At 40.5% G+C, this 13,893-nt stretch overlaps 1 protein-coding gene across 8 annotated transcripts in view; it reads right to left on the bottom strand.

The window, feature by feature from the left end:
- LOC110989242 (uncharacterized) overlaps positions 1 to 13,893 on the bottom strand; it is a 515,163-nt gene that overhangs the window by 95,315 nt on the left and 405,955 nt on the right. For all 8 annotated transcript variants that reach the window (XR_015425756.1, XM_087138535.1, XM_087138534.1 and 5 more), the window contains 2 exons: positions 11,585 to 11,764; positions 9,229 to 9,368 (listed from right to left, as the gene is read on the bottom strand). Coding sequence is in view for 7 of the 8 variants with exons in the window: in XM_087138535.1 (XP_086994661.1) it covers positions 9,229 to 9,368; positions 11,585 to 11,764 (320 nt within the window). In the remaining variant the exon portion in view is untranslated. The remainder of the gene's footprint in view (positions 1 to 9,228; positions 9,369 to 11,584; positions 11,765 to 13,893) is intronic.

The raw sequence follows: 13,893 nt of genomic DNA, 5'->3' as shown, positions 1-13,893 counted from the left end.
TAGAAAACTAGACACCCACTCGATCATGCAAGGTGCCTTTAGGTTTTATCTAAGTGAACTGTCTTGTATCACTAGAAACTCTGAAAAGTTTACTAGTTTTTTATTGGGTCAACTGCAATTTATAGACACATTTCACTTTATGGCAATTTCGCTTGACAAGTCGGTCAAAGCCTGCCCTTGAGACACCTTTTTCTACTCAAAGAAGATTGTTTTCCCAACAACACAGAGCTTCTGTTACAAAAAGGCATTTATCCTTACGAATGCATGGAATTGTTTGAAAAAGTTTAAAGAAATGCAACTGCCACCGCAATCTGAATCTCATAGTAGCCTCAAACAAGAAACCCCCAGCGAGCAAGACCAACGAGTTTGGTATGCATTTAACTGTCAGACCTTAGGCGACTAGTTTGACCTCTAAGTAGAAACAGACACGCTGTAACTTGTGGGCATGTTTGAAAATTTCCGCAAGGTCTACTGAGACAACTATGGGTTAGATCCAGCCTACTAGTACACAGCATGCTGCAGCACAGCACCCGGTCTATCTCGGTATGCTTTGTTAAAATGCAGCCAAGTGGAGTTAGAATTGCTAACTGACGTTGACATGCACTTGTTTTTGAGAGAGTTACAAGGGGTGGCATCTCGAGTGTGGGAAGCGCTTGGTATTTTAAAGCCAACAATAAGTACGATCCAGAGAAACCCTCATCATACATGTACCTCTTGTACCTAGACGCCAACAACTTGTACGGGTGCGCAATGTTGCAACCATTGCTTTACCCCAGATTTTGCTGGGTTAAAAACCTAGACAAGTTTACCACCAAGCATGTGCTGTCAATGTCTCTAAAGTCAGACACCAGTTACCGACTCGAAGTAGACCTCTATTACCCATCAGACCTCTACGATTTGCAGAACGACTTTCCCTTGGCCCACAGAACCTTAAGATAACCACTTCTTGGTTTTCTAAGTATCAACAAGACTTGCTTGAGCACAACATTGTATTGATTATTTCTTACTTTTTATTTATTCTCGTGGTGTAGTTTGGGACACAAATAATCAACAATGAGATACTACATGTTGTATTTTGTTACCAAAAGGTGTCTTTCTACTGATAAATAAAATCAGCCACTTTAACTGTACGTGTATCTTCGTGAAGCAAATCTCATCTTTTCGCCAACTGTGTTCGGTTGTTTTTGATCGTGTTGTGTTGGTGTTGTTTTCACTTGGGTTTTCTAATGACATATCACTTTCTGTGGTCATATGGTCATTGGGTAGTAGCAGTAGCAGTCAGGATGTCGCAGTGGGTGTAGATGCAGTGCGTGTGCTGCAATGCGGCATGCACAAGGTCCTGTGGTGGTTTTTGAAGAGATTTGGTGTTTTTTTCTATCAGTGTCAAGAAAACATCGAGATAAACAGATACAAGGCATATACTCCCAAAATTACAGTGCATACGTCTGCCAATACATGTACATATGTAAACAAAATTCATATACATAACATACATGTACATGTAGATACACGTATCTATACGCGTACTATTGCACATGTGCATTGCACATGTTGCTTGTGCATCCAGTCGGTTATAGCACCGTGCGGTTATAATGCTCAATTCTGTTAGGTCCCCTTGAGAGTGCTACAACGGGAATCTACTGTACCTCATAATTCGGGGCAAGCATTTGCATAGTCTACCATCTCCGTAATGGACTGGTTCCTTTGTGCTCTTCTTATCAATTGACAACAGTGTATTGTTGCAAAGCATCTCTTATGTAACTAAGCAAAAGCTTGCCTCAAATCAAAAGGTATAGCAAGTGTTTTTAGTCCGAGAATTCAAATTGTTATGTTCATGTGAATTTAAAGAACTTGGTGTACCAGATTTTATTCAAATTTAACTCGCAAATTGCTTAACGAGCACCCATCTGTCTCAGGTTATCTCTTGCTATGACGCTATGAAATGTTTCAGTCGACTGCTGACAGGTCCAGAATCGGTAGTCATTTATGCCAGTCCTCAGGGTGAGGGTACTCAGTGTCTTACTGAGAAACAGAGCACCTCGCTGTGGGGGACAGTTGGCTTGGGAGGATGTGTAGCAGAATGAGAGAGATAGGTCTGTATTCTTGCTAACAAGCCTGAGGGGGTTAAAAGGAGCTGTCATGTGAAAGACGGGCTTATACCTTGCAGGCTGTCTGAATGCAGAGTGTCTCATGGGAACTGATGGGCTGGTGCGGAATGAGAGCTTTTTGCGTAGTTTCAATGCATGTGGCTCCTGTTTCAAGAAGCCCCATGAACTTGTCGGCAAGAAGGATCTTTACCAAGGAGTAGAAGATTATGTCATGCAGGAGGAACTTCACAGAATCATAAGGTTAATTAATCTCATCCAGTGTAATATGGAGCATGGATAGACAGTTGCCAAAAGGGAGATTCGGGTGAATGGCTTGAAGGAAACCAAGAGCCCTTCATCCAGGTATAAAAGCTAAAGCCATAAAGTTTGGGGAAAAAGTTCTGGGACCATCCGCTCATTGTAATGTGATTGGCTGCCAATGAAACATCAATATTCATACATGTGTCAGCGGGACTCATTACAGCTGTTCCCGCATGAGCGGAAGTAGTGACTAACACTCTCCACTATAACTCGAAGAAGCACACCTTTAAAAGTGAATTTGCAGCTTGAAATAAGGTTAGTACATTTTCGCTTTCACTGATAGAGGGCTTCATGACAACTAGCGTGGTGTGCATCATCACGCCTGTTTTAAGTGCCTCATGTACATCCTTTTGTATGAGCTTTCAGACAAATTTTGGACATGAATTCATTAAAATGTCACTGCAACACAAATGTATAATTGTCCCAAGAGGCTCTGGCTTGGATACAATCTTAGACAAGACCTATCCTCAAGTTACAGTGACTGGAGTATAACGTAGACCATCCAAATCACTTGTTGATAAGAAAAAAATTCCAGCCTAAATTTTTGACCCTCAAATTTTAGAGTAAACAAAAAGAAATACTACCCACCTCCCCAACCTATTTTTTTTCAATGTAATAAGAAGCACAACTATTGTTTTGTTTGGCCTTACCGGCTTCTAGCAGCCACAGACTTGGTTGAAATCCGAAACAACATGGTTTGGGTGGTTCTCCCCTTTTAAGATGAAACTGATTAGTACATGTTAGTGATTGGACACTGTACATGTACATACATAGTACACTTATACAAGGCAGTAGGACACCCACCACTAGGCATAGTAATAGTGTAACAGTCTAACCAGCCTTCCCACCCTGAGGAGGACACGGACTTGTCCAGGCCGGCCAGCCAGTCATGACCCCTTTTTTTTTTGTTATCTGGATGTCCTTTTCATTAAATCCTCCTCAACCATCATTAAACCCTCCTCAACCATGCCCATTTTTCTGAGTGAAAGGAATGTTTAATTTACATAGCCTTTGTACGTGTTCTGGGCTGAGACCCCAACCAGGTTTGAAAGCAAGAGTTCCTGTAATCTTTGGGTTGAGTGAATTCCATAGTTTTTCACACCAGGAATCAAAGAAGGGCAGTATCACAGGAAAGGTTGCAAAAAAAGTCTCACGAGGGGTCAAAAATGAAACCGTTTAATGATGGTTGAGGAGGATTTAACGAAAAAATAAACCGTGTTTGGCTATTGTAAGTGTATGAATAAAGGTAACAGAAAAAGTTAATTTCAAGGCTTAAACCATTTCCTGTTTTAATTTCAAGACACTTTGCATTTGGCATTTCATAAACTTTGTCAACTGAAGGTGTATATGATAAACTGCTATTTCCACATTCCAGACATATTTGGGGGTTGCTTTAAATTGGTTGACAGCCACCACAATAGTCATGCCTTCAACACTAATGTAAGTTATGCTGTAAAAAACAATGCATGTTTTCTAAAATTTTGGGAAAATTAATTTTTTTACTCTCTTTTCTTAAAACACCACCTGTCATTTCTGCTAATTCAGAAAATCATGCATCCTAGTTAATATATTCTCCTTTGCCCAAGGGCTACATACATGTACATGTATATGTATATGGCTGAACAGCTGTCAAAGAATTGTTTTCCTACATGTAGGTTACTGCATTCAAGAATTATGGTGGCCTCTCTTGATGCTATGAAAACGGTTCATTTTGTTCAGGAAAGGACACAACTTTAACATAATGCTATCTTCCATCAAGTTTGATCTTATAAAGCACCATTTTGAGACATTTTATCATAAAGCTAATTAGATGGACAGACAGGACCAGTATAAACACTTGAATATGTTTTGCTATGAAAGTGCAAAATAAAACTAGTAAACATGTGTGATATGGTCCACATAATTATGTTACTACGCCGGCATTCTAGCCACGATGGGTGGCGCCGGTTGGCACCACCCGGTACTGTAAATTTCAGCCCAGCCCTTGGGTTCAAATTGGCTGTGCCGCCCAGCATGGATTTTCCAAATGATTAACTGAAATATTGCTAAAAATGTACCAATTTGATCATATTTCCAGCTTACAAAGTTGCAGTTTTGCACTATTTTACAATTTTAACAAGTAAGTAAAGACCTAAAAAATGTGTTTCTCACAAATCAGCGGCTGATTGCAAAAGCATTATTGTAAACATGCATTCAGTACGGGGAAATCCCTTCTGGTATTCCCCTAAAAACCCAGCTACGGGCTATGAGAGTTCTGCTCACTATGCTTGATAATCCAAAAATTTACCTGGCACTAAAATGGTCCTAGCTAGAACACTGTACTACGCACGTATAAATCAACAAACTTCAGATACAGAAATACCAAAAGCACAATGGAGTAAAAGTACATGTACAGTGTATGTGTTCGAGAATAATGGTTTTAAGAAATTGGGAGTTATATATATTTGTGACGCAGATAATTTTTTACAGGTCTTGTTATGCTCCAGCTAGCTGTGCGCATGTTCAGGAATGAACACAATATTTAACAAGGTGTAGAATGATATTGTCATTCTCCTATATATGTGATAATGAAGTAGACTGAAGTAATGGCCTTGGTGCCCGTCAGCAGAATGATTTACTAATTACGTGATGGTACAACCACAACTTTAAAACAGTGACACCAGTACTGATGTTGGCCTATTGTAGCCCCTTCAAAGAAATGCACGTGTAAGAATACATAAACTGTGCAGGAAATAATTATTTGGGCTTATCATTTTAAAGAATATCAACTTCAGCAAGTTTACTTATGCCATAAACTTTCATAGCTTTTTGCCTTTCTATTTTTCTCCTTTTGCTTTGTATTCTTCATACATCACTGGGCTTTCTTCCTTCAGTTTGTTTAAATACACAGTTATCCTGCAAGGCCCCGTCTTCTGACATTTCTCTCTCTTCCTGAGGTCCCAGTTAAATTTAATTTGTAGTTTCACTGCCATGTCAAAGTTGCATGTTTAACAGAGCACTTTTGGCTCATACATGTACTGTACATTCGGTGTCTACAGTGTGTATGACTTCAGGCACGGATTGCAACCATTTAAAAGCATGGCTCCATGCATACATGGTGAAAGCTATACTGTAGGATGCTTTAGAAATGTAAACAATTAAAACAACAGAAGAGTGATCAGCACATGATCCGTGCATAATAAGCTGAATTTTTTCATTTTTCATAGGTGAAGCCACAGAGCGCTATGATAAAACCAATGAAATGGCTGTGAACACTGAGTGTAATGCTTAAAACTCATGTAGGTAAATGGTTTTAAACTTGTTTAAAAAAGTGTCGTTTCCTGAACACTCTAATAACCAAAAACTTGTCTGAAACAGTAAATCATACTGAAATTAGGACAAACTGATGCATTACTTTTGTGAATTTGCCTGTATGAAACTGTAAATCAGCCAATTTCTGATAAATATTGAATTAAGTGTGAATTAGATGGATAATTGATATGGGCATATATTACCCATATTATGTGGACATAATACTCAAGTAAATGACCCCCAAAACAAAATACCAGCATTTTGGGGTCAATTAATTGGTTTTAATTTTAAAACACAAACTTTACAGCCAATACAACCATACACTTCATCAAATTTAAGCAACAGTGGCTTAACTGGGTACCCTGTTGAACTAAATGTTTGGGGAAAAAAATGAAGTTTAACGACAATGCCATGACAGCAAGCACAGTTCAAGTCCAATTTCTTCTATAGTCTGTTTGATCTTGTAAGTCTATGCCAAGCTACCAGTTAATGCCCCAAAAACAATTTTTCAGACTTTCTGCAAATCATGGGATGCCATGTTCTGGAAAGGACGTTTTAACTAACATTTGCATAGCATATTCATGAGCATTTATATCTTATTTACTTGTGATCACTGCAGTACAATATTTCTATATCAGGTTATTACAGTGTGTGGTGTTGAGTTACATTTCATTTCTTTCCATTCTGGAAGAAACACCATATTCAGAAGAGGACATTTTGAAAAACCATTTAAGTAACAAACCCATGTCTCACTCAAAACAGTGTAAAAAAATAGTCAATCAATTCCAATGAAATTTGGTATACTCTTTCTCGGAACATATCTCAATGTCCACACGAAACCAGGCAGTTCTACTTCTATTTTATTTTATTTCACATCAGTTGTAGTTTCTAGAAAAATTGAATGAGACTCCAAATCTTGTGTTTTATCACCTGTTTTAGTTCATATCTTGAAAACCATAATGCGTAAAGCCTTGAAAATTTGTTGGAGATTGCAACAATGTAAAACTCCATGTGAGACAAAAAGCATTAAGTTTCAGCAAACTTTTCCAATAAAAAAACACATCAATATCAAATTTTTCATTTTGCAACCTTTCCCGTGAAACTGCCCAGAAGACAACTTAAGAAAGCACTCAATGCATCTGACTCTGAATTGTCACTAATAAAATTATAAGGGAAGGATTCTAACATTCAAGTACACTGAATTACATAAAAGCCTGTACAATCAAAATTTACTTTTCCTTTTGTGTAATTTTCAATTCTAGCTGACCACGCACGCAATTTCTCTTCTACAAATCTGGCCCTCTCTGCGACCAGGATTCCTAATGTTAATCTATACCCCAGGGAAGGTTTCCTTATCTGTGATGATCATCAAGTGAGCAAATTTGGTCAAAAAGGGGTCATGTTGAACCCACAGATAAGTGGCTGCAGACTTAATTAGGCCTCTTAAAATGCACGTCGGCGGGAATGAAAATGAAATAAAATGTAGGGCTCTTAAAACAAAATTAATTGTTTTGTTTGTGGACTTTTTACAAGGTGTCTGTGGGTGATTACACAGCAGCTCAAATGTTAAAAAAATAAAAACAGTCTTGATTTATAGAGCTAGACGTAAAATAAGCTACCAAAATTTCTTAATATCGCTTGTGTCCAACAACTTGTGAAAACTCACAAAGGCATTTAATGTGTATGAAATGGACCATGGAGGAATGTTTTTCTTCCTCCATGAATAGACAAAACATCAATATGGTTGCCTAAAAGACATTTTGGAGTAATCTCTACAGAGATCATTTTATTCAAGTTGAAGAAGCGTTCTGACAGCGAAATTTAGTGCATACCTTTATCTGCCTTCTCAATTATGAAGCAGAACTCTGACGGTGAAGTTTAGTGCACACTCTGACCTGCTCTCCCAATAAGGGACAGAAGTCCGACAACGAAGTTCAGTACATACTTTGATTTGTCCTCCCAATAAAGGGGCAGAATTCCGACAACAAAGTTTTGTGTGTACTGTGATCTGCCCTTCCAATAAGGGGGAAAATTCTGACAACGAAGTTTAGTGTGTACTATGATCCATCCTCCCATTAAGGGGGCAGAATTCCGTCAACAAAGTTCAGTAGATACTTTGATTTGCCCTCCCAATAAAAGGCCAGAATTCTGACATTGAAATTTTGTGCGTACTATGATCCACCCTCCCAATAAGAGGGCAGAATTCCAACAACAAATTAAGTGTATATACTGATCCACTCTCCAAATAAAGAGGTAGAATTCAGACAACAAAGTTCAGTACATACTTTGATCCGCCCTCCCAATAAGGGGTCAGAATTCTGACAACAGGGCAGAATTTGGACTATAAAGTTACTGTACTTTGATACTTCATTCACGTACCCAATGTATTTGGCAACATCAGCACCATCTACGTCTGCGAGAAAATAAAGTCTGACTTTAACTTCGTGATCAATTACCTACGAGATTCATTGAGGATTTGTGAATGAATAAAGTCACAATGTGAACACAGGCAATTAAGCATCATTTTTTCGTATGCTTCGGTTTAATTTTATGATAAATTGCTTGAAATGCCTTCTATGGCATAGTATTATTCATGCATTTGCAGGGCAGCTTTTATGCATGGGTGCTGAGTAAGTAGTGACCCACACGAACGACTCCACAACTCAAAGATTTAATATAACTTGGGTGTTTGAGCACTGATTTGACCAATTAAAAGGGGAAAATGTGGTTTCACAACTGGTCAAAATAGAATGCTACTCTAGTTTTGAGCAAACTATGAAACTGGACGTACGTTGAGAAAACTTTAGGCAAAGCCCACTCGCCACCCGGTCAAGCCAAGATCAACCCCATCTGTGGTTTTGTGCCAAGCTTGTAACAAAATACCATGAGGGCCATAACAGTAGCTGAAGAGATCCTCAGAATCCTGGTCCAATCTGCCAGAAAACCCGAGTTCAGGCTGCTGAACTCAGGTTCTCTGGTAAATGAGAGAATTCACCTCTGTCACCTCTGATTAAGATGTTGCATATGCACCGTGCTTAAGGCACGTACATGCTCTCTGTCTGTGACTGTTTGGTCTGCACTGTGTCACATTCATCACCCAGGGGTATGTGAGCCAGTGAAAGTACCAGTGAGGCCCAGGCCCTTAAACTGCTTGGGAGATGGCTCGGCCGAAGAGGGAGCCCTTCTGTGACACTGTGTGGCTGGACGGTTACAGGTGTGGTTTCCCAACCGCACACTATGGCTGTCATCATTCTTTCCTATTTTTCTCAGTTCAGGCACACAGGGCATATAGTCTGCCATAAGTGCCGACCAAAACCTATACCACCACCACCATCATCTTAGGTTGATTCTAGCAATAGAGTTTGGAAAGAGCACATCTGTTGTGGAAGGCGTGGTTCTCAGCAACCCACAGATTTGGAGACGGCACACTTGTACACTTTTCTTATGTGAAGAAAATATTACTCATAGATCAAATGAGTCTGAAAATTAAGACCATAAAAGAGTTCTTCAACAGAACAAGAACCCTTACCACAGATATCCATCAATAGGTGATTCAAACTCTCTCAAATTCCCCTCTGATGAACATTGCTGACTAAGTGGGTGTTGTGGGTGTGCATGACAGAACACATGTAGAATCTTTGTCAGAACTGCAACTTCACATTGGAAACTCTATACAAAGAAAATGTTAGAATTAAATCAAAGTTACTAAACAATAAAAAAGATTAATCTTCATGTCCATGAAAAGACTCACTGCTTAAAATTAACTAAAGGAAAAATAAGCTAAACTGATTAAATCATCTAAGAGTTTGATAGAATAAAACAAACTGATGAAGTATTAAAATTTGGCTCCATTTTTGTTAGGCGTGGAATCAAAAATACTGTTTGCACGCGTGCCAATGCCAGGAATGTACTCTTTTGTTCAAGCTACCTCCACTTTGCACGCATGAGAACAGCCGTCCCTCTACAACAAAAGACCTGTCACGGTCTGTGCACAATGGTCAGGTACTTTGAGGACAAACGTAAATAAAAAAAAGAAAGTATTTATGGAAGACCCGTTTTTGTGGGATTAATTAACTGGCCATTCATTATTGTTCAGACCAAGACAAAAATAAAAGTAGCAAGGGAGTAAAATCAGGAGAGTATCCAAATAATATCTCTGAGGAGCTTTCGTCCAACCAAAGATTGATAGCTGACTGACCACAATGGTATTACAACTGTTCCAGCAGACTGGGTTGCGTCTTCTGACTGACAGCTCGCCTTGGTATTGCTTTATCCAAACTGTGGGCCACACATGGCTTTTGTTTTCGTAGTTAAAAACACTGATTCTTCCCTCTTTGGCATTTTCTATCAAAACCTAGACCCTGTGTGGTTTTTAATTTTTTCCCGGCACTGAGGCATTTTTTATTCAGAGCACCCAACCCGCTAAAATACATGTTTATCAATTCTTTCCTCCTTAGCATTTCTTTTCCTAACATCCAAACCGCCAAATATATTAACACTTCCCTCCTTGGCATTTTCTATTCTAACCTAAACCATGTGTTGTTTTTTTTATTTTTAACTTACACAACCCCCCAATTATTTTATTCGGAGCAACCAACCCGCCAAAAATATTAATTCTTCCCTCCTCGGCATTTCTTTTCTATCCACACCTAGACCACTTGTGGTTTTTATTTTTTCCAAGCACCACTACATTTTTTTACTCAGGGCATCCATCCCAACCCATGAAAATATATTAATTCTTTCCTCCTTGGCGTTTATTTTCTGACCAAACCAAGACCACAAATGGTTTTTATTTTTTTCCTGTTGCTGTGCACATTTTTTTCCTTATTCCGAGCACTCAACCAGTCAAATATATTAATTCTTTCCTCCTCAGCGGTTTCAAACTGGGACATTTTAAGCAAGAATGTATAAATGTGCGAAGTCGGTACATCAAAGGGACAGCATGAGCATTTATAAGTGGGAGGATGAAAATCTTATCAGACCAAACACAGTTGACACTTATTTAGCCAACTGACTCAAGAACATTTTGTATGCATGTTCTTCGCATCTTTGTTGTGATGCTGCCGTTCTTGCACTGAATCACTCATGCAAGAGAAGGGGCAGGAACACATTCGGAAGTGCCCTTTAGAACGGGAGTGAACAGAAGGGCATGGAGAATGGAAGGGGACACGTGCGAACGGTCTCTGTATTTTTAATCCCGTCCCTTATCGGATAGTGCACTCGAAAAAGCTGTGTTTTTTTCCTGAAGAGGTGAAAGCTTAATTGTGAATGTTCACTAATCTTCACTTTCTATTCTAAATTGTCAGAGTTAAATGATGTTCAACTACTGTACACAATTTCAAGAGCAAAAAAGCTTTTGTTCATTACAGCTGAGCAAGATTTGTCAAATGGCAGCTTCCTGTACGTAACCATTCGTATAAGACTCTTTTCTCCCAAGTGACCTGACATTCAGGACTTATTTCTTAAAATTTCCATTGAGGAGCAGCACTCATTACATCATCAAACCTCCCACCCCAGTACTAATGAAGTGGCTGCTGCTTTTTTAGTCACACGAACCAACACACAGGCCAATGTTACCTAGAAATTTTGCTATAAGTTCTACCATTACAAATGTAAAATCACAGATCCAAACAATATTCACAGGTTTTATAATCAGCAAAATCAGAAAGAAATTAGACAATACGAAAATAACATTTTCACTTCAAATTCCATTCCAAATTAATCACTGGTTATTCAGTGAAAAAGATTGCTGAAAAAAAAAGAAAGAAATGAAATCATTAATAGCAACTTCAATTTCAAAAAACTACACGATGAGCTTGTACCTACTTACACAGATTAGAGTACGTCATGCTCATTGCTTTTACAGTAATTACCAAACTTCTTACCTCAGAAAGTGTGTCAGAAAAACATATTTGTGTTGTCATGATGATTTCCAGGGTAACCACTGTAAGTTTATCAACTGCTGTACGACCCAGCAAAGAAAGAGCAACGCCACACCATTTCTGTAAGCCTCCTGTGACTGCTGCAATGATAGGTAATGTTATCCCATGGTATGTGTCCGGATCCTACCCAAGAAAAAAAAAAGGCATTATTTTGTGTATTCTGGGATACTTTCAATTTGTCAGTAGCATCAAGAAGTGATAAATAGGACAGTTTTAACGATGGAAGAAGTGCACTGACTTTGGGCACATGCACATTGTAGCATTGGCACCAGATGACCGGTTGGGGTGCCAGCATGGATCCACAGTAGAGCTGGGTGGTGGGCCCCTACTGGCCAGCCTGGGAGACCGGTTGCCACAGCGCCCGTGCAGAAGTGTTGTTTGAAGCACATTGTTTTGAAGTGTTTTTCTGTCTGGAGCTAATGTAAGAAAAGTCTGCAAAAAAAATAAACGGCCTAGAGCCCACAAAAACCTGAGGGAAAGCTTTACAGTGTTGTTTGTAAGTGTGGTTATACCCAGCAGAAGCAGTCAATGTTTAAGGGTTGCAGTGGCTGCATGCTGACGAAGAGAACAGGTGAAATTCTAGCTCGAATTTTGTCACGAATTTTTCAGTGCATGGTAGTCTGGCATTTGACTCGCCACACAGCAGGGATGCAGGAGGGATGCAGAGAGGTGCCAACCTCTCGGACTGTAGACCAGCCTTGTGGAATTCATAGTAAATCTAGTCTTATGATAGATGAACTTGAACCCTTTTTCCAGGACGAGTTGAGAAGATTTGGTAATGAGGGAAGCGTAGACAGGACTAAAAGTGACTGTGGTGGGCCAGTGCAGACAGTTAACTTTCTCCCCATGTTGTGTTCCAGTCAACACTACATGTGCCCATTTCCCGCAGCGAGCTCCACGTGCTGTAGTCAGTGGTACCACTGACATGCCTTTTCAGTCGGATTGCGGTTGGTTTGTGCCTGACGATGCGGTAGGGGAGGGATCTGGTGTGGGAGCAGCCGGCGGGTCTAGTCCCAGTACATCTGTTAACGGTCTGCATGGGGCATGCCCCTATACTGCAGACGATGGCATTCAGAACGGCCTCGGGTTGTGCCTGACAGGGCAGTGGTGGGCAGGGCTTCACTCCAAGACACCTTACAAGTTTGTCAACAATGTAGTACAGCAAAAGCTTTCCGGGGAGCACTCCCTTGCTGTGGATAACGATGTGTTATGCCTGTCAGAGCAGCCGGGGTGGGGCCTCACTCGGAAACGCCCTGCAAATCCTATGCCAATGACATACAGACAGAGCTCATCAGAAAAGTTTCCCCCACTCGCAAGGTAGACCACAATGGTCACCCCATCTCACTTGGAACCGGATGGAGTTGCTTGTTGTTTGGCAATTGGGACTCACAGCAACAATTACATCCCATGGTTGAGCCTTCTTTGATGTTGAATCCTGATTACAAGTTTGACAGGGCACACAGCGAACAGGTTTATTCAACAGAGATGATCTGCACAGAAGTGAAACGAGCCCAGCATTTCTCGCACAAGTCAGCAGTGTGGAGCCAATAGAGGTGCTCCACAGAGGAGTGAATGGAGCCCAGTGGCTCCTCACACAGGTCATTGGTGTGGAGCCGGTTGAGGTGCTCAGCATGGAAGTGAATGGAGCCCGGCGGCTCCTCTCACAAGTCAATGGTATGGAGACAGCTGAGGTGCTCTGCATGGGAGTGAATGGAACTCACACAAGTCAATGGTGTTACACAAGTCAATGGTGGGTAGAGACAGAAGTAGACGGGATGGGCCAGGCATGGCTGCTAGGCCTCCACGCTAGGAGTACATTGCTGCAAACAGTTAAACATGAGGCTCTCGGGACCAATTCTCAGAATATGGTGGGTCGAAAACAAATGATGCTCCCAGGTAAGTTCGATGGAACCTCCTCATGGTCAGATTACCATATCCACTTTTAAAGTGTGGCAGCAATTAATCATTGGAGTGACGCAGAGAAGGCAATGTTATGGCATCTCACTTCAGAGGCGCAGCACAAAAGGTCCTGCCAGATATGATACCAGAAACACGGAACGACAATTCAATTTTAGGGGCCTCTGAGCAGCGGTTTGGGACAGCAGCTCAGCATCGGGCTGAACTATCGATGAGGGTGCATGGCCGTAAGGAGTCACTGAGCAGTTTTGGGGCAGTCAGTTTGATGCTTGGTTGCTAAAAGCTACTCAAAGCTCCCTGCGTTGGCTCATGAGGACTTGGCTGTGGAGACTTTC

Source organism: Acanthaster planci, linkage group LG06 (genome assembly GCF_054643075.1).
Source record: "Acanthaster planci isolate LZ-2023a linkage group LG06, COTS_SCS, whole genome shotgun sequence".
Taxonomy (NCBI): Eukaryota; Metazoa; Echinodermata; class Asteroidea; order Valvatida; family Acanthasteridae; genus Acanthaster; species Acanthaster planci.
Note: the sequence above shows the minus strand (reverse complement) of the source record. Positions and strands in the feature narration are given on the sequence as shown.